The following is a 23,585-nucleotide window of genomic DNA, read 5'->3' as shown; positions in this document are numbered from 1 at the left end:
TTGTCATGCTAGGCCAGTATTTCTCAGCATCGCTGTAAATTTCTCTTTCTGTGGAATATAACTAGAGGTTACATCACACCGAGGGAAACAAAAGTAGATGGCATGTGGGCAGTTAGAAAAGCTGCTGTCACAGCTGAACTGCATAAAAGCTGAAGCTCCAGAGGAAGCCTGCTAAAGCTCAGTGCTGGCCCTGTGGCTGATCTGGAGCACGTGGGCTCCTGCTGGCGCTGGCGTTGCTGCATTTACAGGGCTGCATGGTTGTGGTTCCCCTCATCCCATGTCCCCAGGTCCCTGCATGTCACCTGCAGGTCTAGGAAGGGCGGTGCTGACCCTCTTACGGCTCCAGGCTCTGGAGCAGGAGTAAATGATGCTGGAGGAATCCTGTCTCTATCTTACCTTGCCTTGTGGGGCTCTGTGTAGGTGGGAGGGTAGCCAGTGGTGCTTCACTGTGACACACCCAGCATTGCTTACTGGAAATGCTTCACATAATGCTGTGTTTTCTTTTGTGAGTTTCATAATTAGAGTAAATGCTGTATTCTACCCATGGTTAAGGCAACCTGGATGTCTAACTATGTGAAATGAAGCCTTTATTCCTCTTTTGTAATAAGAGATTTTTGTAAGTGTAAACTTTGTGTCTGTTTCCCTTGAGGATTTTTTTTTGGTTAATCTGCTGTTGTTGGAGTTTTATGTTGTAAATTATCTTCTGTAAATAGTATGACAGAGAAAAATAATCTTTATTTTCCTGGCATCGTGCTGATTGTCACTAATCCAACGTTACAGCCAGTCCTCAGTACTTAGCAAGCGGTGTGGCTCTGTTACAAAGGGTGGATGACAATGGCAGGGGGATTTTTTTTGCACTGAAAGTATCTAGAAGCTAAGTGTTCCTCATTGCTCAGCTCATTTCCAGCATTTTGTTGTTGTTGTTGTTGATTACTTTGTGTGTTTTGGGGGCTTTTCTGATTTTTGAGGGTTTTTTTTTTTTTTGAGTTGAAAGAGATGTGGATCACACACACACGCACCCCTCCATCCCAAAATGTTTGTCTGAATGCACCAATAAGTGGTGTTAAGTCACAGAAAACATCTAACATATATATACACAAAATGCTTCCTGATTACTTGTAAGTTAACGTGAAACATGTTTATGGTCTTAAACTGTTTCAAACTTAGAATTTACACTGGGATGGCTGTGCTGGTTAGATCACAGACTGCAGCAAAAACCTCAGTGGGGAGCACAGTGGTACTAGCAGAAAGTGTTTTGGTCAAACTAACCACAGCAGGTTGACATTTTGTGTGAGTCTCTTGGTCTAGGACCTGCAGGTGTGTTTTGAGTTCAAGCTACAGCCCTACTTCATTTTAGCAGTATTCTCATAAGTAGACTGTGGGTGTTTTGAAATCTCTCCTTAGTCATAGGACTGTAGAAAGTAAAAGATTAACTTTTCTGCTTTTAATTGCATCAGTGGTGTCTCACGATATTGGTGTCCTTGGTCCTGTTTCAGAATTCCGATGATTTTGAGCTGTGTTACCAGGAAAGAAATTTGTGTCTGAAGGAGTGTCCCTAAATGTAGAGGAGACTAAATGTTCACATCAGCTTTTTGTAATTCTCAACAATTATCTGTCTTTTAAAACTGAAATTATTCTCTGGCTATTGCATTAAGGAAATAAAATAATTCCTAAGTAGCTTTACCTGGTCTTGTGTGGAACTTCAGCCACTTGACTAAATCTGCTTTTAATTGGCATAAATTAGATGCAGTCCAGTTATGGTGGATCTGCCTCCTTTCCTTGCGTTTTGCTTGTTAAGAAGGAATCTGATAGACAATGCACCACTTTTTTGATCCTAGACCAGTACAATTCTGTGCATGTGGATGCTATTTCTGCAGTGTTCTTGTAGCATTTTTTGCTACAGAAAAGCAGCAACTTTTTAGTTGTCTGACTTGTGGCAGAACAACAGTATGGCTTTTGAGGAGATGGGTGTGTGCTGCTTTCAGCTGAAGAAATGCCATTGCTGAGAGCAAGTGAAGTGAACTTTGCTTCGCTCTTAATTTTTTACTAATACGAGAATGCAAACATTTTGTAAACCAGACTTGTTGGCCACAAAACCAAGCACTGATGAGCAAGCTCACAACCTCCTGAGTAAAGCTTATCAAGATTATCAATAAAACTGGAGAGCAGGGAAGAATGTTAGCTTTTCACAACCCGGCCTCTATGAAAATTAGTGGTCTGATTTGCTGTGCCAGGTGTGGTCTGCCCTGGTCAAAAGGTTGTAATAAAGGCCGCGGTGTGTACAAATGTAACAATTAAAGGTTAAGGCCAATAGATAACTGCCAATTTTTCATAGGTTAGGAAGATACTGCCTCTAACATTTCCAGCCAGACCTTTGGGGGTGGGGTGCTGCCCTTTGTCACGTTGTCCACGCCGTTTCCCCAATAGCGCGTAGTGCAGTTGATGTGTCGGAGAGCAAATGATGATCTCATTGCTCTCCCCTGGTTAAAGTTTTTCCACAGTCACCTGGAAGGGCTTGTGACAAACGTCAGAGTGCCTCTGGGGTGGGCAGCTGGGAGAAGTGGAGCTGTTTATTGCCCACACAGGGGAGAGTGGAGCTGCCTCCTCTGGGCACCAGCCAGGCCTTAAATCTGCCCAGTGATGGCATCTAAATAAAGAGATGTGCAGCAGGCCAGTAAGAAGCACTGAAGGCAGCTGTCCTAACGATTTGCTGTTGGAAGTTTGCAGCCTGAAACGTGCATATTCCTCTGGTTTTAAAAGCAGAGCTGCAGTGTTTGTTTTTGTACAGTTGCTCCAGGCCTTGGAGCATTTTCTTGAGCAGTAAAATATCTTGATTCAGTTTTTAGAGACTGAAACTCAGGCTCCTAGGAGGAAGGGGAGGGGTATGCTTCCCTCTGGACTGCTGCTGTCTGGGTGCCCTTTACATTCTCATGCAAAGATTCCCTCTGTAGAGGGGTTAAAGGAATGTAACCTCGGTTTCGTGGTCTAGCTCTGGGTTTTAGTGCCTGCCCTAAACTCTTTGGTTTCTCCATCTTCACCCAACAGTTTTGTGAATTGGATGCCCTTGAGGCAGTAGCTAAAAGTATCTGTTCTGAATTTTCGTTTAAGAGGAAAGTGATGTTTAATTTCAGTCTTTCGCTTTCAGACAGTCTGTGATCCCAAGTGTTACTAACGTAGAACTGCATCTTTTTGTTGTTGGCAGCCATGAAGCAAGTTGGTGTGAGTAGCATGGCATAGAAATAAAGTCATAAAAGAGCAAAAGAGAAACGGAGCCATTTAGTGGAAAATGAACCAAAAGCAAGTTTTCCGCGTCTAGGCTGTGGGTATCTGTGGAATGTAAAGTGTAAAGAACTTGAACTTCGGTTGTCAGTTTTGTACCGCTTTTGTGCCGATTCGCTTGGTTTGGGTTTATTGAGGAGCAGAAGTGATTTACAGCAGCCGTGCAGTCTGTAGGGACCGGACACTGTGCTCCGGGGGTGGGCCAGCCTCTGTCGTAACTCTTAACCCAGTTAAAAAAACGGGGTCCAATTTGCAGTACAAATTGGACCGATGTTGTAACAATGCGATGGGATCCTCTGAAATGGAAGCGTTTGGATAATGCGGGCAGGCTGCTGGCGTGTTCCCTTTCTTTGGATCCAAAAGCATCAGAATGTGCTTGATTGTTTGCCTCTGCAGCCTGCTGTGACATAGCTTGGGCTGAGGCGTCCAGTGACAGTTTACAAGTTACAAAGACAGCTTTTTGGCCGCTGACCCTCTGCGGGAGCCTAAGCTTTGTTTTGTAGATGCCTCTTTATCTAGGGAAATTACATCAAGAAAGGAGGTGTTGGATTACTTCCTCATTGTTCCTCTTTGTTAAAGATGACCTCCAAAGAATTTTTACGGGCCGATTCCTGCTTTTCCTTTAGGGTACACTGAGGAAACAAAGTCTTCTGTGAGAATTTCCTTCTCCTCCCGTTCGCCCTTGTTTGCTTTGTTTTTTTGACTGTAGCTTTAGAGGATATTTGGATTGTTAGCTGTGAATGTTTAACTCCTGAATTGAAAAAGCTCAATCGTTGAAAGACTGTTAAATTTAAAAAAATAAAAATAAAAAAGCTCAGAGTCCCTTATTTCAAGTTGGCATTACAGTACTATTTGTATGGGACTGCTTGTGACAGAACCTCCCTACCAGAAGATAGTAGTAGAAATACAATGTGCCAAGAAAACTGCATTTCAATTAGTAGACCTTATTTCACTCGAGGTAGCCAGAATGAGCTGTTTCACGGACACAGAATTGCCCATCACCCTGTGAATGCTGTGTTCTTATCCCAGTCAGTCTGGCTGAGCCCTTTGTAGCTGTGCTGGCAGTGCTGGGGATGGAATTGTGCCTATTCTGTTACTGAGGCTTTGCCCAGACAGCTTGGGCTTTGGTGAATTCTCACTGCTCAGTCGGCTTTGCCATTCCACTGGCATGGTTGTGGCTGTCATGGCACGTGGAAGCAGGCAAGGCTGAGTTTGTGGGCTGCTACAGCATCTCTTACAAGATTTTTCGGGCACTCAAGCCCCTCACTGAACATTAAGCATTAATGAATGTTCTGAGAAATGTGTTGCCTGAAATTTTCATGATGGTCTTTTTGTTCTTTTGATAACTTCAGTTCTATCAGGGGGAATGAGCTAATCTTGGGAGGAATCATCCACTGTGTATACATTGTTCATGCTGCTTTAATGGATGCTTTGGGAGAGGCTCAGCAAGGAAAGAGCATGCAGTGGATGCCATTGCCTACCTGAACGGGAATGTTTCTGCCAGTAAGGCAGCTGAGAGGGGATTGTAGGGGGAAACAATTTTCATTCTTCTTCCAAATACCAGCTACAGACAGAGTTAAATTTTGGGGATCATTCTCATGCTGCTTACAGGAAAGAAGATACTGTCAATAGCAGAATACTGGAGAGATTGCTTTGCTTAGGGGTAGTGGGATGTAGTTTCACCATTCAGGACTGTGTTTTGTCCTCAAAAGGGAGTGACAGATCTTGTAAATTTAATTACAGACTACTACCGTTAATATGTTTTCTTTGTTTTACTGCCATGTGTCATCATTTGGCTGGGGCAGTAAATCAGTGCTTGTGCCAGGTGGGTTCTGGGGGCTTAGAAGGGCTGCAGTGCTTATCCTAGGGAGTGTCATACAGAGAATAATAGCATTATCCCATGCTGCTTAAGTTTGTGTAACTAGTCTTTCCTTATCTCCTTTAGGAGTGAAGCAGTGTCCAAATACGCTGTAGTTGCGGGTGTTGACTCCTGTGACATTGCACAAGTGCAGTGAATGCTGCAATAATACTGCCTTCTGGTTCTCTTTGGAGAGGTGGCAGGGCTGAGCCTCAGCCTGGCGCTGCCCGTGCTCCTGTGGGCTTGGCTGCTGCTGAACTGGGGTGGAGGGAGCCCCTGGGGCTGCTCTGGGGCTGTGTGGCAAGGCAGCAGCACGCTGAATCGACTAAAGCCTCATTTTGTGTTTATAGCCCGTGTTTAGAACCCTGCTTGCATTAAACTGCTAAGTCCTTTCCAAAAGCTGACGGAGCATTTAGAAGTTTTCTGTATTAAAAAAACCCAACAGACCAAACTCTGTAGATGCTTTTCTCAGCTTATTTTAAGCACAGCAGGAACTCACTGATTCATCTACATGCTGATACTATGTATGCAATCATTAAGTAGATTTTAAGTCATAATGGCTACTTCCTCTTTAAATGGAAGCTAATTTTAATGAAACCTTTAATTTGTATTGCTACAAAAAATGTTGAAGGACTTCATTTACGAGATTTATAATCTCGACGAGACACAAAACAATATTTTCCAAGACCTCAAGTGTTCTATAGCTTTCCATTTTCTAGTTTTTGTTTTTGTGAACTGTGCAGTCTTAGAATGGGGCAAGTAAATATCTTTACAATGGTTCGACCATCATCTTCTGGTTAGATGCTACTGCCCATACTTAGATCTCCTAATTTCTTAGGAAAAGGTCATCTTTTACTGGAATGTGAGTCACAGGAACTTTACGATAGAACTTAAAGATTACCTGTCCCTTTCCTGTTCTTCACTGCAATCTTCACTGCTCGATTTCACTTGTGAACAAATATTTCAGGCTATTTGCCTGTGCTGGCACCTTCCAGCTGCAGTCAGTAGTACATTTTTAAAAAGAGGTAAAACTCAGTAGTGATGCTTTTGGATTAGCTTTTCTCTTACCGTGCTTACCTTTGCATGCTCGTTTAGGACAAGCATATTTAGCACTATGAGCATCCTTCATGAATGACATGGAAACATCTTAGTCCACTGAAAAATCCCCCCAGTAATTTCAAGAAACAACAACTTCTATTTCTGCAGAGCTCTGAAGATCAGCTCTCCTGCCGAATGCAAATCTGACTCGCTGGAGGTGAAGTGCATCTTTTATTTTTAACCTTAGTGGATGCTTGGCAGCGAGTGCTGCTGAAGTAAATCCTCAAGGCCTGATGTAAAAGTCTCTTGGCATCCCTGTATCTTCTGGTTTTAGAAGAGCCTTTCACAAGCATCTTGGCCAAATGTGGTTCAGCCTGTTGTGTGGCTGTACTGTGTCCCAGAGCATTGCTCCCACAATGTCACAGAGGTGATGTAAGGACAGGCATTAGGCAAGATCGTTGGTAATGCAGCACACGGGGCAATGCTATTGCTCAAATCTGGCTGAAAGAAGAACCAGTAAAACTCGCTGGTTAAACGTCTCATGAAATTGCCCCATCTGTGGAGCTAACTAGGGCTGTTTGTTCTGACTACCTGTTTGAAATGTGAGGGATACCAGGCAGGGGGGTGTGCCTGTGTGTAACTGTTGTTAGTAAACAGCTGCTCTGCTTACATGCATTTTTCTGGTTTTAGCTACGGCTTCAGATTGGTTCAGTGTACTTGTGGTGGTCTAACCCCAGCAGGCAACTGAGCCCCACACAGCTGATTGCTCACTCTGCCCCAGTGGGGTGGGAGAGAGAATCATAAGAGAGAGAACCTGTGGGTTCGGATAAAGACAGTTCAGTAAGTAAAGCAAAAGTTGTGGATACTAGCAAAGCAAACCAAGGAGTTCGTTCACCACTTCCCATGGGCAGGGAGGTGTTCAGCCCTCCCCAAGAAAGCCTGGCTCCATCACGTGTAGTGTTTACTTGGGAAGAAAAATAGCTCTACCCCAGCCAAAACCAGCATAGTGCTGTACTGAAATTGTCTCTAATAGGTCGCTTTTAAAATTAAGATGTCCATTAGCTTCATTTCAGGCTGTAGTTGTCGCTTCCTTCTTTCTTTCTTACATCGGTTTTGCCAAATGGCAGTGCAATTATGTCTTCACGTTTCTTGCATAAAAATAAATTGTGAATTGGCTGCTTGAAATATGACAGAAACAGTCGGGATTTCAGTTCTGTGGCTTTCTGAATATCTTTTCCTGCTCTTAAAATCTACTTGCTCAACTTCTTCACTGAGCTTCCTGTGTAATGTTGCTAAAGCTCTTCTTAATTCTCCTGTGGCTCTCGTGTTTACCAAGTAAACAGCTGTGGCCGTTTTAGATGCTGCTTCTCAGATGGAGGTTGCTGACCCTGTAGTGGAGGTAGCAGGAAGGTGGGGATGCCATCTGCTCTGCTGTCATTGTCACCTTAGCATCCTGGGAGATTAAAGCAGTGTGCCATACTGAACTCGGACAACTTGAGGTATCATTTAGTTCTGCAGAGTCTGTTACCTGCTCATTAGCAGCTCTCTCCTCTGAGGACTGCCAGGCAGCTGAGGGGATATAATATTACAAACTGCTGCGGCAAAATTAACTATAGCCCATTTGTCAGAGCTGAGAATTATCTTGCAGTGATCATACGTAAATGAAATGAGTTCCTGTAAGGACAGAATACATTATTTATTGACTTTTTGGAGGTGACTTTTTATTACTAAACTGCCAATATCAATTCCCCATCTGATATTTTTAATTTTCCCTCCTACGTTATGACAAATTTCAGCATCTTTTATTGGGCACTAAAAGTCCAATTTAATTATGCATACTGGCAAGTTGAGACTTGTTCGATGGGTTGTCTTAATGTTATGTGTCAGTCACATCAGAGCACTTAGGTGCTGCAGTAATAAGATGACACCAGGTGATTAGTGCAAAACGAATAGATCCTCATTCGGAGTGGTTCTGAAGCCCCAGCTGTGGCTTCATTCTCATGATACATTCTGATGCTTTCTGGCACTCAGATTGCCAAGTTCTCTGGAGGTTGTGCATCCCAAGGCTGCCGGTGTCGAACAGGTCTCTGCACTGGCTGCTGAAGTGACGCCGCACAGGGATGTGCGGAACAAGTGGGTAACCAACAATACCCTGGGTGAGGGCTCAGATTAACAGTTATCATCAATTTTCCGTAAATTGGATCAAATCCTCAGCATTCTGAGTTAAATTTACCCCGAATCCTTTTTGCGGTGTTGTAAGTGTAAAATAATTACTTTTCTGAGTAGAAATAACGGGTTCTTGTTTTCTGGGGGATTTACCTGTTTTTGATTGCTCTGATGGATTGAACAGTGTTGAAATTTGTCTGCTTGATTCCTTGCACAAGTAAAGGTACAAACCCATTCCTGGCAGTGATTGTGACCATGTTAATTTAAGCAAGGGAATTGTAATCGCTCTGTGTACTTATTGCCCTCCTTGCAGTCTGTCTAAAATTAGTTGCTGCTTGAGCTCTGCTTGAGCTTTGCTTGATTGCTATTACCTGTATTTAATGTCCTAATTTTGGTAAAACCTAGTCTGGATGATTGAGCTTGGGTATGAGCTTCATACTTGCAAAAATACAATACTTATAGAGTACCTGTGAGAAGTAGTTTATTTCTAAACAATACATTATTATATATTATATTTCTAATTATAATATTAACAGCCTGGAGCTTGCAAATTTGTCAAAATAATTCATAAAAATTGGCTGTGGTTTTGTAGATTTACTCTCTCACGAAGCTCACTTTCTGTCATCTTTCAAAATTGTGTTTAGCTTGTATTAGGAAATGAAACTGTTAGTGGTCTCAAGATGAGATTTCATTATCCAGCAGTGTAGAAATCTCTCTAGTTGATCCTGAGGGATTTTGGGCACATATAAAAGCAGTTGTCATAGCTGCTCGGTAGCTTGTAAGCAAGCTCTCCTCCCAGCCAACTTTTGCACTCCTCTTTTTAACCTCAGTTGAGTTACCCAAGCGTTTTGTCTTTCAGAGCCAGGACATCATCAGCCAAACTGAACCAAGAGGAAGGAGAGTATTTGAGAAGGCTTCCAGCGTCTCATGAACGAACCAACGGAACTCGATAATGCTGGTTCTCCAGAGCCAGCTCTGCGGCTCAGGAAAGGACACATGTCTCACACTGCAACAACACAGGCAGCCTTTGAAGAGGACAGCTCTCAGCAGAGGCTGCTTCTAGAGGAGTCACCACTGTCTTCTGACCAGGAAAATGTGAGTCAGATGATTGATTACCTGTTAGGTTTGCTAGGAAAAACAAGTTTTGACGTCAGTGCTTCAGTGTTTTAAATAACTTTTGAAAACGTGGACCGTGAGCCTGCAACCTTTTAATGCCTGCTAAATAATTGTAATAATACCAGGGGGATTCCAGAAGTATTCAGTTGAATGTCTGGGAACTTGGGTGATGAGACTGGGCATAACTAGTCTTACCAAGTTTTATGTTTTTATTTTGTCCTCTAAGAAAAGGGACTTGGACTGATTTGTGTTCTGCTGAGACGCTGCTCATACGAAAAGATTTTTGTTCTGTAATTTTCTATTAATTATAAATGAAAGGAGAAGTAATCAGAACCATGGCTAATTGGTATCTTTTTGATGATTAGGACAGAAAAATCTGTTTGCAAGCGTTCTTGCTGGAATTAGACTGGACAGTGCATGATATCCTATCTCTGACAGCAGCCAGTAAGAGACTCACAGGGAAGAGCAAAAGGATGGGGTGGCACCTTGTGTTATTGCCTAGGACACTCTCCCAGTCTTTAGCAGTTGGTGGCTCCCAGATTTTCTGAGCCAGTGGCAATGTCATTAAGTTTTTGGTGCATGATCCTGTGTAAGTTTTAGAAGCCACAACGTGCAGAAAGGTGTCTGCAGCTTAATTAGGTGTTCTACAAAGACGGTGTCCAAGCACTGGACAAAAGTACCTGCTGGTTAGAGAATTCCAGAACTGTAATTAATGCTTCTCCCAGGATATATTCAGATGGATATCAGCATAGTTAAGTGGAAGAGGCATTCATTGTAGGCTCACTGTCCAATTTATCACGGGTTAATGAGTTTACTGTGTCAACTCAGTCGCAGCACCTGTGTGGTGTTAGGCAGCAGCAAAAACATGTTGGGGCTGCTTAATGCATGTTGGGCTGTGGCTGTAATTGCATTTGCCACAAGTTGTGGGTCTGTGCGTGGCCTGCTGTCATGGATCAGCTGACGTGAGAACGGTATTTGCCTTCTCAGCTTGAGGAGCTGGAGCCCTTACAGGATTTAGTTCCGAGCATTCCTGTAATGAGAGCTCAGGAGTGGTATTTGTGTCTGGTAAGCCAAGCCAACGCACTCAGTTGTACTGTTATAACTTCTCTAGGACATTCTCAGTGTCCTGACAAGGGAAACACCCAGAGACTTCTTCCATTTTGTGAAGGTTGTGAAGCTTTTGTTTAAGGTGCAAAGTCTTGGCTAAGACTGGCTAGAAAAAGAAAAGTTGAGTTGGGCTAGTAGATAATTTGAATTTCCATGTTTATCTGTTGGTGTGTTTGGCTGTTTTCCTTGTCTCTGACTTTCCTTGTTGAATAATGAGTTACCTGTAGCCTGTGGATAGAATACCCAAGGTAAAAGTCCATAAGTGATTATGTGCTTTAATTCTTTCTGTACATTTGTTTAGCTAAATAGAAATTATCTGGATGAATCAGTGTTTAGTTCCAACATTTTGGCAATGAAATGGTTGAAATACTTTCATTCTCTTTTTCAGGCGTTTGTAGCACATACTGTCTTTTTGATTTTTTGCTTTCATCCATACAACAAAAGTTTGTGTTTTTTTCATTTTGGCTCACTACAAATGTTTGGTTTTTCTCGTGTTTGATTTCTTTTCTCTTTCCTGGTCTTCTAAAGTGCTGTCACAAATTTGTTTATGTCATTTGGGCCTTGCTGTTATATATTAATCCGCATCACTTTCTCTGCCAAATATGGCCTCCTGCTTTTTTGAATTTTTTTTTTCATCCTTTTATTTCTATCCTCTGATTTCTTGGGTTTGTTAGTATGATGTCTTTAAATTGTTTTTCAGCCTTTAAAGGCTGAATAGTTGATGCTTCTAATGGATCATCCCAAAACACTTTGCTGTCGGAAGTACCAATATTGGCTTGCCAAATGGCTTTTATTATGTGATATTCTTCAGTGTTCCAAATAATCTGGAAAAAACATCATGCTGTACATCTTCTGCCTCATGTGAGCCTCAGCACAGCTGTTGCTCAAATGTCAGCTCAATTCACTCTCCTGCTCTGCTCTGCATTCTGGCTCCGTGCAAGTGTCTCAGCAGAGAGATGTATCAGTTCCTTAGCGTGACTTCAAAGCTCAGAAGCCCGATTTTCCCCCGGTCTGGAAGAGTTTAGAGATCATGTTTAGAGAACAGTAACATGAGGACGTTGCTCTTGGCTAGATGGCAATAGTGCTCAGGCACTCAAGCTAGACACAGCCTTTTAAAAGGTGTAAAGTGGAGCCCACTCCATCAGTGTTCCAGTGCTAAATGCAGCCACATGGAGCTGATGGCAAGAATTCCGTGTTGGATGAGGGTTTGGAGTGTCCTGACAGCAGAACCACCATCTTCACTTAATATGCTTTTAAATGCTTCTACTAGAAAAAGCTTTTATCATAATAAATATGTATTCTAAAATGTGCTGGGCCAAAGACTTGAGTAAAATGGTACCTAATTTAGTTATCAGTGTAAAAATACGTATATTTTTATCCTGTGATAATATGACATTGTTCATTTTCCCATTGCTTCCTATTACCCTGCTTGTATCATTGCAGCTCTTTACTTACATAACATCTTCTCCAAACTCTCCTGTACAAGATTCCTTTCCCTACTTGTATATCCACTTCCTGCTCCACTTGTAGAAGTAAGCAGTCTGAGCTCTTAAGAGGTAGAGGTTGATGAATTTTTGATGAATTATTTTAATAGTCTTTTCTAAGAAGGAAGGCATGGAAGCATGTCATTATGTTGTTCAGAATTAATTTCTATCTTCCTCACTGCTTGCATTGTATACTGCAAACTTCTAATTTTGATGGGCCAAAATATTGGTCCTCATAAATAAGAAAGCATTTTTTTTGCTAAGAAAATGAAGATGATATTAACAAATAAGATGTACTCCTAGAAGTTTTTTGTTTTGTTTTTTTTTCCTGAGGCTTTTGACCTTCTCACCAGTAACCTGCCTGGGAGGTTGCATAGCTGTGAGCTAAAAATTAAAATCCTCTTTTCTGTAAGTTGTGGCGTTCAGTAGATACATGTAGCAAAGAATTACTACCCACATTGAACATGCTTATTGAAAATAATAATAACAACAATAACACGGCTGCATCCTTCTGCCAGTGCTGTTAATCTGCCAGTTTTATAATGATTTCTGTGAGAAGATAGAAACCATATAACATCAATATCCTTTTTACACCTCTCAGTCTGTATTTTATTCCAGAACTCTCTGTTCTCTCAGAGTGCATTTATGTTTGTATCTTATCCCCTCTTCCCAGCACCAGTTTCAAGGGCCAGATGCACATCTTGCTGTCTTTAAAGGTGAAGTTAGTGTAGTGGCAGGTGAGTGGTGAGTCTTCTGTGACTTGGACAAATAATAACCATTTGTCTGCATGATAAGCTTTTGATGATGAGAAAAGGATCAAGCAAGCTGCATAATTCTTCTTGTTCCTTCAGCAGTTCAAGCCTTTTTTCCTTTTTCTGGTTTGCACTAAATGCTGCTAAGGCATTTTTCAGCAGGTGCTTCCCTCCTGTAGCATCCTGGCTTGCCTTGCCTTTGGGACAGCATCCTCTCTCCTGTGCCAGAGTTTCTGTGTCTTAACTGCCATTGTAATGCCAGCAGTGGTAGTTCCTGAAGAAATCTCTCCTGCTGTGACTTTGTTAAGCTGACACAATCAAATGCATGTGACTCCTTTACCTTGTGATGAATGGGCTCTTTACACAGCCCCAAACCCCTGTGCTTGCGCCCTTCCATTTGTACTTTAACCCGTCAGTGACAGGAGGGGAACAGAAGAACCATTTTCTTTGCCTTTGTTCCAATCATTGCATTTTCCCCTGCTCGGATGATGATTCCTTTCATCTCCCATGAAGTTGAGCTGTTGTGCAGTTGTCCCGTGTGGCACCAAAATGTGCCCATGAGGTGGAGACCTGTTGCTGTGAAGTGTTTGATAACCTACAGTAAGGTTCTGGGAGGAGCTTTGTGCAGCCCACAAGTCATCTGAATTGGCAGAAGAAATTTGGGTAAATACTCCTCCGGATTGCTTTTCAGAGAGTATGGGCTTTGAAAGGAGAGCTTAGTCGACCTCTGACAAATTTAATGATATCTCCATGTGCCTACAGGAGTCTTTCTAGAGCACAAATACCAAAGTGACTCGAAGGAGGAAGGATGTAACAGAATTTCAGGTACAAAATAGAATTTTTAGAGTAATTGAGGGCGAGCAAATGACTCGAGGCTTTTAACTTGAATCATAGAAATTACTCAAAGCCTTTTCTGTTACAGAAGTGTTGGCGTATTATCTACAAAAGCAGACTACAGACAGACTTTTTTGGTATTGCAGAAGGGTGCAAGTAAATAAATGGAATTATCTGCTTGACTTTCTAATGCATGCCAGGAGAGTGAAAAAGACAGGCAAAGTCTTGAAGGTCAAAGGGAGACATTGGAGTCTTAATAGTAGTCTTTCTGGAGCTAATATTTGTAAATACTGGTCGTGTGAAATTTCATGCTTTGTAGATGTACTTGCAAGTTTCAAACCTTTCAGCTTTTTGAGTCAGTCTGGCATTTTTCTATTGGTTCTTTGGGGTTATGATTGAAATCTTGGCATTTGCTTTGCATTGCAGGTTTTGTTAGTAGAGTGTGAATGGAAGAGGCCTGGTAAAATCAGGTTTGAGGTCCCACCAAAGCACATTTAATTTTGTTTTAAAGCTGATTGTTTTCAAGTGTTGTTGTTCTGTAGATTTCTTTATCACCTCTTCCTTTCCTTCATTTTTGCAGCTCTTGGGAGGAAATGTTATTTTGTGGGTTGATATCTTTGTTCAGATCAAAAGATCTTAACATCTGCATTTCTCCTTCACTTGCTGTTCTAAGAACTGGAAGTAATGTGAATTTTACTCAGACTGCTAGTCACTGCAGCAAGTGGTTGAATATAGCAAATTCTTTTTCTACAGTAAAGCATTTTTGGATACACAGAATGGAATATCTCCAAGTATTCCCACTCAGACAGTCTGAAGACAATGGGACATGTTTATGGAGATGGTTTCCAGGCTCCCCAGGCCTGAGTTGGTCAGATGCTGATGTCTCCCTCGCTGGCAGTTGATGTGCCTGGGTTATGAGCAGGCTGTCAGAGCTTGGAAGTCTGCACAAAAGGCAAAGTGGTGATCCACTCAGCCATGCATGGCTGGGAACATGTAGGAAATGGCCATTCTCCCTGTCTGCTCTGTCTCCCAGAAAACTCACTGAAGTCCCAAGGAATTTGTCCTGGGTGATTTGCAGCTGCATTCAGCTGTGTCCTGTTTCTGTGCTTTGGGAGGGGAAGTGTTGGTGCTCAGTTTGCTGCCTGCCAGCAGGTTTTGTAACCATTGCTTGCTGTGCTGTGTGTTGAAACTAGGGGAGAGAGAGGGAGTAGTTCTGTTTATAATTCACTGGCACAACAGTTTCCCTGGACAGGGGTTAGATTCCACGGGTTTTGCCTTTGTTCTCCTGGAGATCCTATCTGCCTGATTTGGGCAGCAGTGGGGACGTGTGTTGACCTTTTACAGTGATATAAGAGAAAAAAATAGTGTTGTACTGGTGGGTTAACTTACATCTTCCTCCAGCTGTTTCAGATTGATTGACTCTGCTATTAAGTTCAGCAGTACACTTTCAATCTCTCTTTGTTTATTTTTGTAACAGAGCATTTCTTTTTCCATAAGCCCAGCATGCTTGTTTTGTTTTTCTGCTGTCAGGATTAACAATAGCAGAGGAGCAGGAATAGGCACACGATACTTTTCTGCAGCAGAAACAATTTCTACAGGCTCTCCCCCAAACTACTGCTGAGCACATGTGGGCATTGAGGCTTTGGGCCATTGTCAGATACTGGGCATTGATAGAAAATCAGTTGCTGCTGCTCAGAGATTCAACAGACCCTTTTCATCTGAGGATATTTAAGAAGGGAGCTAGTTCTAATGAGACTGTTCTAGCATGGCTGCTGAAACCAAAATGTGACTTTGTCCTAGGACTATTTGCTAAATGAGTTTTGAATGTTAGTGCTTGTTTTTAATGAGTGCCAGCAAGCAGTCACCCATGACCAGTTGTGTAAAGCTGTTTTCGAGTGCTGTATTAAATGGACTGTATCTTTTATAAGAAGGTGACCTACAAAAGGAAAACACTAAACTCCAGGAACCTCCAAGTACTTGACATTTTGACCAACAGGCCTAAAGGGGTTTTGGCACTGTGCTAATGAAAGAATTTTTTTGGTCCAGTGACAGCAAAGGCAGCTTTGCACCACCCTGCTCAGAGGGTGGATGTAGTCAGCCTTTCCAAATGGTGGTGTGGCTGTGTTTACAAGCTTGTCAGGGAGAATGTGAATTCTAAAGGACAAAGCTGTTCTTTTAGAAGAACTCGGTATGTGCAGAAGTTAGGGGAAGTTAGGGAAAGTTTTATGATGCTGTTCATTTCCAGTTAATTTCTTATAACCCAAAGAATACGAGTTGATGAAATTCTGAAAACTGCAACAGGCTTTTAGGAGAAGTGGCACGGCAGCACTTACTGCTGCTTCCCCCTTACAAAAGGCTGGTTGATAAAAGGTCAGTTGACAGAATGGGCACAGAGGAGTTGCTGCTGGAAAAAAGCAATCTGGCCAGCTGAAAGGGATGTTACAGAACTGCGATAAGAAAAATAACATTTTTATATTATAGCCTTGAACGTATCTTGGCCATTATGCTGCAAGCTCTCAAATTACTGAATCTGGCACGCTGCCCCAAGGAGCATAAAATGACTTGAATGTCGTGTTAAGCACTATTAATCATTCATCTGATGAGATCAAGATAAACAAGAGCAAAAACTCAGAGTCATGTCTAGACTTTGTGACTTCAGTTTAATGTAGGGGATAACAGTGGTATTGTAAATGCAGCAACATATGTTTTGTAACTTGAGTTTTAAGAAGAAAACAGTGTATCAATACCGTGTCATATAACATGCCATGACTCAGTGTTAATCCAGACATTTGGTTTTTCTGAGCTATTTTGCCTGTGTCCCTACCAAGGCACAGAGTTTTGTCAGGGCACTGATGAAGAAGACAGTGGGGGAGTGTCTGTCAGCAGCTAAAAGAAGCAAGAATATTAGAACAGATTCAGACTGCATCATGCTTTGAAAATTCCTGTTGCTGGTAGATTTAGGGCACTGGTGACATCTTGGTGGTGAATCGACATCACAGACAGTTGAACTTTGAGACATGGCAGTTCATTAACCCCAGAGCTTAATGCTGCATAGGTATGTGCATGGTCAGTTAGGCTCCTGGGTAACTGAGCAATGACTGTCTGGAAAGAAACTCCAATACAGAAGACTTGTGCCCTTTCTGGGGCTTGGGAGAGTTTTATTGCAGTTGTTAGTTGTCCTGGTTTCGACTGGGATAGCTAATTTTCTTCCTACTAGCTGGCCCAGTTCTGTGGTTTGGATTTAGGGTGAGGATAGCATTGATAACACCCTGATGCTTTAATTGTTGCTCAGCAGTGCTTACCCTGAGTCAAGGACTCTTCATTGTCCCGTGCTCTGGCAGTGAGGAAAGGCTGGGAGGGAGCGTGGCCAGGGCAGCTGATCCAGACTGGCCAAAGGAATATTCCGGATCCTGGAGCATGGAGCCCAGCACAGGACCTGGGGGAGATGCTGGTCTCTGCTGGGAGACAGGATGAGTGTTGGTCAGGTGGCCCTGAGTGAGAAGATGAGCACTTTCTAGAGTAAAAGGTGGCTCCATTCAGATTTCATTTATCTTGTAGTTTGCACACTCAAATGACAACATTGATGACACTTTCTGAAGTGATGAACCACAACTTGTTTGTCACGTGTGCAAGGAGCAGTTTAAAGATTTTCTAGAAAGTTTCAGGTTTTGAAACTTTCTAGAAAATCTTTAAACTGACATCAAAAAACTAAAGACCACAAGAAAATACTCTTGAAGTCCACTGGACATAAGTGGGAAAAATGTTTCTGGACTCTTTTTCTGCAGTTATGACCCGACTTCTGACAGGCTTTTCCATAGTAAGTGTGTCTGCTAACAGATTTGAGAGTGATAGTATAGAAACTGTTAGTCTGTGTGAGGATAAGCTGTTGCAGTAGACAAGAGAAGTATGTTACACTTACTAGAGCACGTTTTACTGTGCTTTTCTCTGTAACAGGATCTTTGGCTATGTGATCTGACATTTTTGGATTGCATTCAGAGGAGGAATTCTTGTACTAAATGTAAACTTTTTTTTTTTTTTAAAACCTTTTGTGCTGTTGCTATAAAAGTGAAATTTTACTGTTAAATTTACTTAATGATAGCACTGTTCAGTTGAGCTCTTGGGTTTCTTGCTCTTTGTTTGCTCTGGTGCTCTAGTTCTTGGGTTTGGTATTAAACCTTTTTGATCCCTACCAAAATATGCTCTGGAATTCTTGTTTAGGTGATGATCTGTCCCTGGACATGTGTTGCCTGGTTCTCTATACGAAGTGATATAATTAAGTCTGATTTCTACCTTTTCCTTTACATTCTTGTCTGCCACTGTTATCACAAAAGAAGCTGTAACACTTACCGAAATGAAATGAATATGGATAAACCAGTAAAGCTGGTTCCTCTGGATATTTTCACTTGTCCTTCAGATTTATTTTATTCTCTGGTACCGTTACTCAGCCCAGATTGTGTTTATACATCTGTTGGATACTTTCCATCTCATAGGTACTGGTTTTTGGTAGCTTTAACACTTTGTGAATTTGCAAAGGGAGCAGGATTAAAACTGGAACAACTGCTTGGCGCTTTCATGGAGTTAAGTGTCCAGACCATTTAGAGTGTAAGTATCCAGAAGCTGAGATTTTTGGATAAAGTGAAAGACTGATTGTAGGCATTGCTGCATGTGTTCAGAAGAGTGACAGCTGCTGATTGTAACAAGTTTGCCTGTTGCAAACCAGGGGGTTTATTTAAAGATACTCTAAAACGCTCTGAAGACTTCACAGAATGATTTAGTCAAATCTGAGATGCTTTAAAAGAAGTTGAGTAAATTAGATGATGTAAAACATGTGAAACATCAGCCGAGTGAAAATCCCTTTGGCCTATTGTCTACAAAGGCAAAAGTTACTCTTGAAGCACTTAATTCAGGATATACCATAGCTCATTAAAAAGTGGGAGTATCAGAGTTTTCTTCTAGGCTCTCAATTCTTGCACAGTTTTGGGAAAGTGATATTATTTACCCAATATGTTTCTCATTTCAAAATGTGATTCTGTGGGCAGAACTTAGAAATAGTTGAAAATGCATCCTAAAAGAATATGCTTATGTTGTTGTGGTCCAGAATTACTCTTGAATTTCTGATACAGTCAGCCGCAGAGGAGAAAGTGTGTGAGTCCTGAGATACGAAGGAGCTAGTCACAGTGGAAATGCTACAAGATGCCTTCTGAGCAGGGGAGTGGTGTTCTTTCCTTTCAGTCATTGCCTTAAGAACTGAAGGTCAGTAGACCCCTTCAGATTTCCAAGTGAAATCTGGTGTTGGTGGTGCCCTCCCCTGTAGATTTCTGGCTTTCAACAAGCACAGTTTACTGTTCTTCCCAGTGAGATGTCAAGGGAGGATGGGTGTTCCAGAACAGGCCTTCTTTTGCCTCCTTAGCAAGAAAAGGACTAAGAAGCTGAGCTTTAGTTTTCTTCCCTTGAATGCTAATTTTGCAGTTTAAGGGCAGGAAGGAGATAGTAAAATCAATTCCATTTTTTGGCAGCAATCTGGACTGTGTATATGATATGAATTCCTTTTATCACCAAAAGAAGCTCAGTAATGATTTGTTTGTAGGCACATGGCCAAAACGCAAAGATTTTGGACTAGCTCAGAAATAGCTGTGCTCTTCAAGCTTTACAGTCTGTTCAAGTTTAAGCCTTCCCATCATTCTAGAAATGGGAGTATGTGCAGAGGGGGAAATGAACATTTTTTGGCATTGAGTCACTGTGCAGACTGCAATGAATACAGGCTTTGATTCCATAAGGGACCTTTTTTCCTCCAGTCCTGCCAGTTGTGTAAATTGAGGGTTACTAACTCGGTCACCCCATTTGAGCTGGTTATTGTGTGCTGCTGGGGGAGGGAATTCTAGAGTAGCTAAAGGCTTAGCAGTGCTTCTTCTGTCAAATGCACTGGAACTTAAATGCCAGCCTTGCTTTCCCATAAGGCATGCTCTTGGAAACCAGAGGTTTCTTTGGTTTCTAAATTGTGCACACCATCATGAGCATCTCCTCCAGACCTCCGTGGCAGGGCACTTAGACTAGCTGATCTTTAAAGCTGCCTGCAAACCCAAACCCATTCTATGTTTCAATGACCTTGAGTTAATTATTTATGATATTGAAAACCGAGAATCTGACAGAGCTCCATTAGTAGAAAAAGGCAGCAGAATTGACAGTGTGGGGAAACAATGTCAGTTAATGTTGTTGAGTCAGAATGAAACCAAATTTGCTTTTTATTCCTGTGCCTAACAGGAACTGTGCCTGTTTTAGAAGGATATTAAACCTATTTGCATCTTGCTGTTGCCTGGTGCCTTTCTGAATAGGACTAATGGGATAGCCTGGGCAGAGTGAGTGTATTTAATGCTGTCTTTTTCTGCTGGAGGATGTGCTTAGAGCTGGTCAGTATATCAATCACTGCTGTAAAATACAAGATACTGTTCAGAGGAGTTATTCACTGGAATGATAAATGAGGGTGAGTAGACAGTACAAGGGACATAGGGTTAAATACAAATAATTGTTTAGGCAGTCAAGTTTTCCTATATGGCCAAATGTGAGGTCATACATAAAGCTTGAAGGATGTGTACTGTGTATTCCATACCAGAAATTGCATTCTGGGTAAGCAAAATCGGGTCAAGAACTGGGATGGGACCTCTCTGAAAGATGAAGCTTCAGTGACTACTGCAAGACTTGGGTACAGAACAGGTATGAACATGACATTACTCTGTCAAAACCGCCCAGAATATTGAAGGCTCTGGATAGCTCACTGTAGGCTGGAGGAAGTCTCCTTTTATTTATTCAAAAAGGAAAATTTGAAGGAGCTTACTGAGTTTACTTGACAGAAATAGTTAACAAGGATTGACACCGAGGAGAGAGCTGTAACGTGGGACAAATGCACGGTCAGCTCCCATCCCTGGCTTGAAAGTTCAGGGCATTAATCTGAACGTTAGTGATAATAATTTGTAGATAAAGTAAGCGAGGTTATATATACTGTATTCTCAGTCACTTTGGATGGCATTATTGATACATCATCTTGATTTTAATGTTGATAACCGTGGTATGGGAGTAGGCGGGGGAAAGTGTTCTGGGAAATCTGGAGGAGGCCAGTCTCCAGTGTGCTGACTGTGGAGCTTTCTTGGTGTGGCCCTGGGTGCATGGCAGCTCTCTGCACTGAGTCTGAAGGGTGCAAAAAGCTCCTTCTCTCCTTCCTAGCTTCCTCCAGTTTGTTTACCTTGGAAGCTGAAGTGTTGATTGGAGTCTCTGATGGGCAATGAGCATTGCAGGAAGCAAAGAGGAATGTAGAACTTCCACGACCTCCTGCTTTTCTCCTCCACGGGAAGCTAGAGTGTATCAAAATATGCAGATGGTGTGATAAGTCAGGATAGAGCAGAAAACTACCAAACTGTTCCTGTAAAGTTATTAATTATGTGTACCAGGCTGATGTCCCAGCTCAGTGGATTATTTTAGTTTTCCTTTTCATAATTCTCTTGGTAGACCCTGAGGAAATGGATTTTTCTCTTTATTTGAACTTTGCTTAAAACTCTGATCCCTGGTACCGCTTTTCTTTGATAACTTGCCTTTGTCTAACTGGCAGAAGTTTCATTATAGTTTCTGAAATACCTTGAAAAATCAAACAAATGAGTAAATTCCAAGCTGAATAGAAGTGTCAGTTCAACAGAATAGATTTTCAGATTTGGACTGCAAATTGAGGTGAAGCGTTTCTAACAAAGTGAAAGGATTCCTCTCCTTGGCTTACCTTTTATTACCCTGCAGTGCCAGATACATTAGAGAGGCATTAACACCGGCACAGTGACATTGAAACATAAAATAGGGAGTAATCCTTCCCTAGAGGTGGGGAGGCTGCAAGCCTCAGACTCCATATCTGGGATTTAATGAAGCATGACTTAGAGGAGCACTGCTGGCTTCCAAACCTGCTGGAAACATATGCAGAATGGATTAGACATGTAAGTTGTTCTCAGATACCTGAGAATGTAATCATTTTTTAGCTTGTTCTTCTGAATTCCTTTCTCAGTGCCGTACAAGGAGCGACTTCTTTATTTGCCAAGACCTCAAATCATAGTTTTGTATGAAAACAACATCACCTTCCTCTGTTCATCTTTCTACAAAGCATTTTCTCTGGTTTTTTTTTCCCTCCAGTGTTCTGAGGACAATAAACACAATGATGAGCCACCTCAAGAAGATGAAGGTTTTATGGGTATGTCACCTCTTCTGCAAGCCCACCATGCCATGGAGAGAATGGAAGAATTTGTGTGTAAGGTAAGGGCACCTAGAAACTGCTGAAGTCATTTCCTATTTTAGGAAGCTCCAGTGGGCAGCAGGCTGTACTTGGAGCAGCTGCCCTGCTAATGTGAGGGAGAGGAGGTTCTCACTGTCCCCAGATGGGCATCTCGTGTTCTGAGCAGCATTACTGCACTTGCTCAGCATCTGTCTGTCACGCAGGATTAAACTGTAGAGCGTGGGACAATAGGGATTTACAGCTGAGACTCCAGAGCTGATCCTGCAGCTCAGGTGTGTCCCTGGAGAAACACCTGTGAGTGCAAAGCACAACAAAAGCATTCTGGTTCGGGGTGCTTTGACTTACGAGGTCATTTGGCCAGATTTCTTCAGATCTGCAAATGTTTTGCTTTTCCAGCACCATTTACATCTATTGTAGAATAAGCTTTGTCCCCAGCTTGAAAACAATGCTGTATTGAAACCTTACGTAAGTAAATCCATTGTAGATTTTGTAATTGTTGACTTTGGCTCAGGTTTTTTGCTACTTTTTAGAGCCACTGGGCTGTGTCAGTCTCTGGCCCTCCTTTCTCACTGAAAGGAATGCTCCCCCTTTATACACTGGTTCCTGCTGGTTTTATGAACTATTTCTGATACTTTTACAGAGGGAACCTGGTTACTTGGTGGTCTTTTGTGTATGGGTCTTTTGCCTTTTTTTTTTTTTTTTTTTTTTTTTACTATGCATCTTTGCCTCTTTTAAAGTTGTTTGTAGGGTGGATTGTGTAAAATGAATTCCCTCCTTCTATTTCTACCTCAACTGACGGTTTTTGTTTGTGAACTAAACCAGTTCTTTTCTTGTTTAATGTATATAAGAGCCCAGTCTTTAGCTGGGCTGGTTATTCCGAATGGCTTTGTTTTGCTTCCATGCACGAGTGTGGAGAATTGATTCAAAAACGCTGTGCTCTTGTTGTTGAAACTGAAATAAGAATGTAGCTTTTTGAACTTAGTGTTTCAGGAACCTTCAGCCTTGCTCCTGTAACTCTAGCCAGCCGTCCAGCCCAAGGAGCCCTGCAGGAGGATCCCCGGTACATAAAGCAGTTCCCTGCTCCCCCTGCCCCTGGGGTGCTGCCACACTGAAGCCTCCATGTGTCTTGTGTTCCTGGAGCAGTGCTGGAACATCTGTGCACACTTATTTCCTCTGGAGCCAGCTGCAGGAGTAGCTCTGTGCACAAAGCCCCTCTCTCCCTTTTAAGAAGAAATCACATGGAATTGAGAGTCATGAGTCTGTTGCCTGTACTGCTCTGTCACTGTTTTGTGAGCTTGGGAGCATTTTTTGCTCAACCTGAATAAGGGGTTGGACTCTTCTTGCTGGGTTCTCACCCTTTCACATATTCTGGCCCCTATTAGTGCTAATGAGTAGCTTCTTTTGCTAGCCTGCCTCTATATGCTAGCAAATAGTCAGTCAGGTTGGCTTGTGGTGGAGGAACCAGCTTATTTATTTACTGGAGGGAACTAGGTGTAGGCTTCTTCAATTAAATGGAGAAGGTGCCCTGTAAAATAACAGAATGTGGAAGTGAATTAAATGTTTTCATCAGCAGTAAAAACACCCAATAGCCTTCCTGTTCAATGGAATGCTGCAGTATTTCTTCCTCTGATGGTGCAGTTCATAACAGTACAGTTTTGAACTGGGAACAGTGACTTTAGCGTGGTATT

The 23,585-nt window shown here is 42.1% G+C and overlaps 1 protein-coding gene across 4 annotated transcripts in view; it reads left to right on the top strand.

Moving 5' to 3' along the window:
* ADIPOR2 (adiponectin receptor 2) overlaps positions 1 to 23,585 on the top strand; it is a 44,331-nt gene that overhangs the window by 13,157 nt on the left and 7,589 nt on the right. For all 4 annotated transcript variants that reach the window (XM_040061031.2, XM_040061034.2, XM_040061030.2 and 1 more), the window contains exons 2-3: positions 9,201 to 9,436; positions 21,798 to 21,917. In XM_040061031.2, coding sequence (XP_039916965.1) covers positions 9,269 to 9,436; positions 21,798 to 21,917 — 288 coding nt within the window. In that variant the 5' untranslated portion in view covers positions 9,201 to 9,268. The remainder of the gene's footprint in view (positions 1 to 9,200; positions 9,437 to 21,797; positions 21,918 to 23,585) is intronic.

Source organism: Hirundo rustica, chromosome 4 (assembly GCF_015227805.2).
Source record: "Hirundo rustica isolate bHirRus1 chromosome 4, bHirRus1.pri.v3, whole genome shotgun sequence".
Taxonomy (NCBI): domain Eukaryota; kingdom Metazoa; phylum Chordata; class Aves; order Passeriformes; family Hirundinidae; genus Hirundo; species Hirundo rustica.
Note: the sequence above shows the minus strand (reverse complement) of the source record. Positions and strands in the feature narration are given on the sequence as shown.